This window comes from Ictalurus furcatus, chromosome 11 (genome assembly GCF_023375685.1).
Source record: "Ictalurus furcatus strain D&B chromosome 11, Billie_1.0, whole genome shotgun sequence".
Lineage (NCBI taxonomy): Eukaryota > Metazoa > Chordata > Actinopteri > Siluriformes > Ictaluridae > Ictalurus > Ictalurus furcatus.
The window spans coordinates 28,561,613-28,564,112 of record NC_071265.1 but is presented as its reverse complement, the minus strand read 5'-3'; the positions used below and the strand labels follow the sequence as shown (position 1 = coordinate 28,564,112).

The following is a 2,500-nucleotide window of genomic DNA, read 5'->3' as shown; positions in this document are numbered from 1 at the left end:
CTCTCTCTCACTCTCTCTCTCTCTCTCTCTCTCACACACACACACACTTCCCCTTCTCTCTCTCTCTCTCACACACACACTTCCCCTTCTCTCTCTCACACACACACACACACTTCCCCTTCTCTCTCTCTCATACACACACACACACACTTCCCCTTCTCTCTCTCTCTCTCTCATACACACACACACTTCCCCTTCTCTCTCTCTCTCTCTCACATACACACACACACACACACTTCCCCTTCTCTCTCTCTCTCTCTCACATACACACACACACACACACTTCCCCTTCTCTCTCTCACACACACACAGTTCCCCTTTTTTCTCTCTCTCTCTCTCTCACACACTTCCCCTTCTTTCTCACTCACACACACTTCCCCTTCTTTCTCTCTCTCTCACACACACTTCCCCTTCTCTCTCTCACACACACACACACACTTCCCCTTCTCTCTCTCTCATACACACACACACACACTTCCCCTTCTCTCTCTCTCTCTCTCATACACACACACACTTCCCCTTCTCTCTCTCTCTCTCTCACATACACACACACACACACACTTCCCCTTCTCTCTCTCACACACACACAGTTCCCCTTTTTTCTCTCTCTCTCTCTCTCACACACTTCCCCTTCTTTCTCACTCACACACACTTCCCCTTCTTTCTCTCTCTCTCACACACACTTCCCCTTCTCTCTCTTTCACTTCTCCTTCTCTCTCTCTCTCTCTCACTTCCCCATCTCCCTCTGTCTCTCCCTCATACACTTCCACTTCTCTCTCTCCCCCTCTTACTCATCCCCTTCTCTCTCTCTTGGTGCTTTTCCACTATAGGAACTTTCCCCAGGAACAAGGGACTTTTGGAGATACTCTGTGTGTTTCCACCACAGGGACCAGGGTCTAAATTAAACTCCGGGTAAAATAATCAGTCCTCGCAAAGTCCCTACTCAGGAGGTGGTACTTTTTAAAAAGTCAGGACCTTTGGGGGGGGGACTTGGGTGCTGAAGATGCTGATTGGATGAGCACATGCAGCATCTGTTGTGGTGCGTACAGTAACAGTTGTTTATTCCGATTCGATTCAACACAAAGGAGTTTCTTAAAGAATACGATGATGGACCGACGCCGAGGTTCAGGCCTTATTAAGTATTTATGCCGAGGACGAAATACAGCAGGAACTGGCAACGGCGACCCGCAATGAAAACGTATACTTAAACATATGAAGTGGGTTAAGCGAGCTGGGCGATGTTCACACAGGAAAACAGCGCAGAGAGAAGCTCGTGTACACGCGTCCGTCTCAGTAATCTCAGCAATAGCTGATAAAATCCTTTTGCTTACTTTAAGTCTAGCGCTACGAGCATTCTGAATTCGCTTTACTACCACTGCTCGTCTCTTCTCCACCACTGCTCGTCTCTTCTCCACCACTGCTCGTCTCTTCTCCACCACTGCTCGTCTCTTCACCACCACTGCTCGTCTCTTCACCACCACTGCTCGACTCTTCACCACCACTGCTCGTCTCTTCTCCACCACTGCTCGTCTCTTCACCACCACTGCTCGTCTCTTCTCCACCACTGCTCGACTCTTCTCCACCACTGCTCGTCTCTTCACCACCACTGCTCGACTCTTCACCACCACTGCTCGTCTCTTCTCCACCACTGCTCGTCTCTTCACCACCACTGCTCGTCTCTTCACCACCACTGCTCGTCTCTTCACCACCACTGCTCGTCTCTTCACCACCACTGCTCGACTCTTCACCACCACTGCTCGACTCTTCACCACCACTGCTCGACTCTTCACCACCACTGCTCGACTCTTCACCACCACTGCTCGTCTCTTCACCACCACTGCTCGTCTCTTCACCACCACTGCTCGTCTCTTCACCACCACTGCTCGTCTCTTCACCACCACTGCTCGTCTCTTCTCCACCACTGCTCGTCTCTTCTAGACCACCATGGACATGCAGACAGCAGAGGTTTGGAGGAACCAAATGGTCCCTTTAAAAAAGTTCCTGGGACTAATTGTTCTGGGTAATTTCAGTAGAAAAGCGGCTTCTGTCTCTCTCACTCTCCCCCTCTCACACTTCTCCTTCTCCCTCTCTCTCCCTCATACACTTCCCCTTCTCCCTCTCTCTCTCTCTCATACACTTCCCCTTCTCCCTCTCTCTCTCCCTCATACACTTCCCCTTCTCCCCCTCTCTCTCCCTCATACACTTCCCCTTCTCCCTCTCTCTCTCCCTCTCTCTCCCTCATACACTTCCCCTTCTCCCCTCTCTCTCTCATACACTTCCCCTTCTCCCCCTCTCTCTCTCTCATACACTTCCCCTTCTTCCCCTCTCTCTCTCTCATACACTTCCCCTTCTCCCTCTCTCTCTCCCTCATACACTTCCCCTTCTCCCCTCTCTCTCTCTCATACACTTCCCCTTCTCCCTCTCTCTCTCCCTCATACACTTCCCCTTCTCCCTCTCTCTCTCCCTCATACACTTCCCCTTCTCTCTCTCTCTCCCTCAT

At 51.0% G+C, this 2,500-nt stretch overlaps 2 protein-coding genes across 3 annotated transcripts in view; both read right to left on the bottom strand.

The window, feature by feature from the left end:
- LOC128614673 (pre-B-cell leukemia transcription factor 1) overlaps window positions 1-2,500 on the bottom strand; it is an 84,979-nt gene that overhangs the window by 38,115 nt on the left and 44,364 nt on the right. The gene's annotated exons all lie outside the window — the stretch shown is intronic.
- Window positions 642-2,500, bottom strand: part of LOC128614674 (uncharacterized) — a 9,452-nt gene continuing 7,593 nt past the window's right edge. The window contains exon 2 of the mRNA XM_053636217.1: window positions 642-1,931. Coding sequence (XP_053492192.1) covers window positions 969-1,931 — 963 coding nt within the window. The 3' untranslated portion in view covers window positions 642-968. The remainder of the gene's footprint in view (window positions 1,932-2,500) is intronic.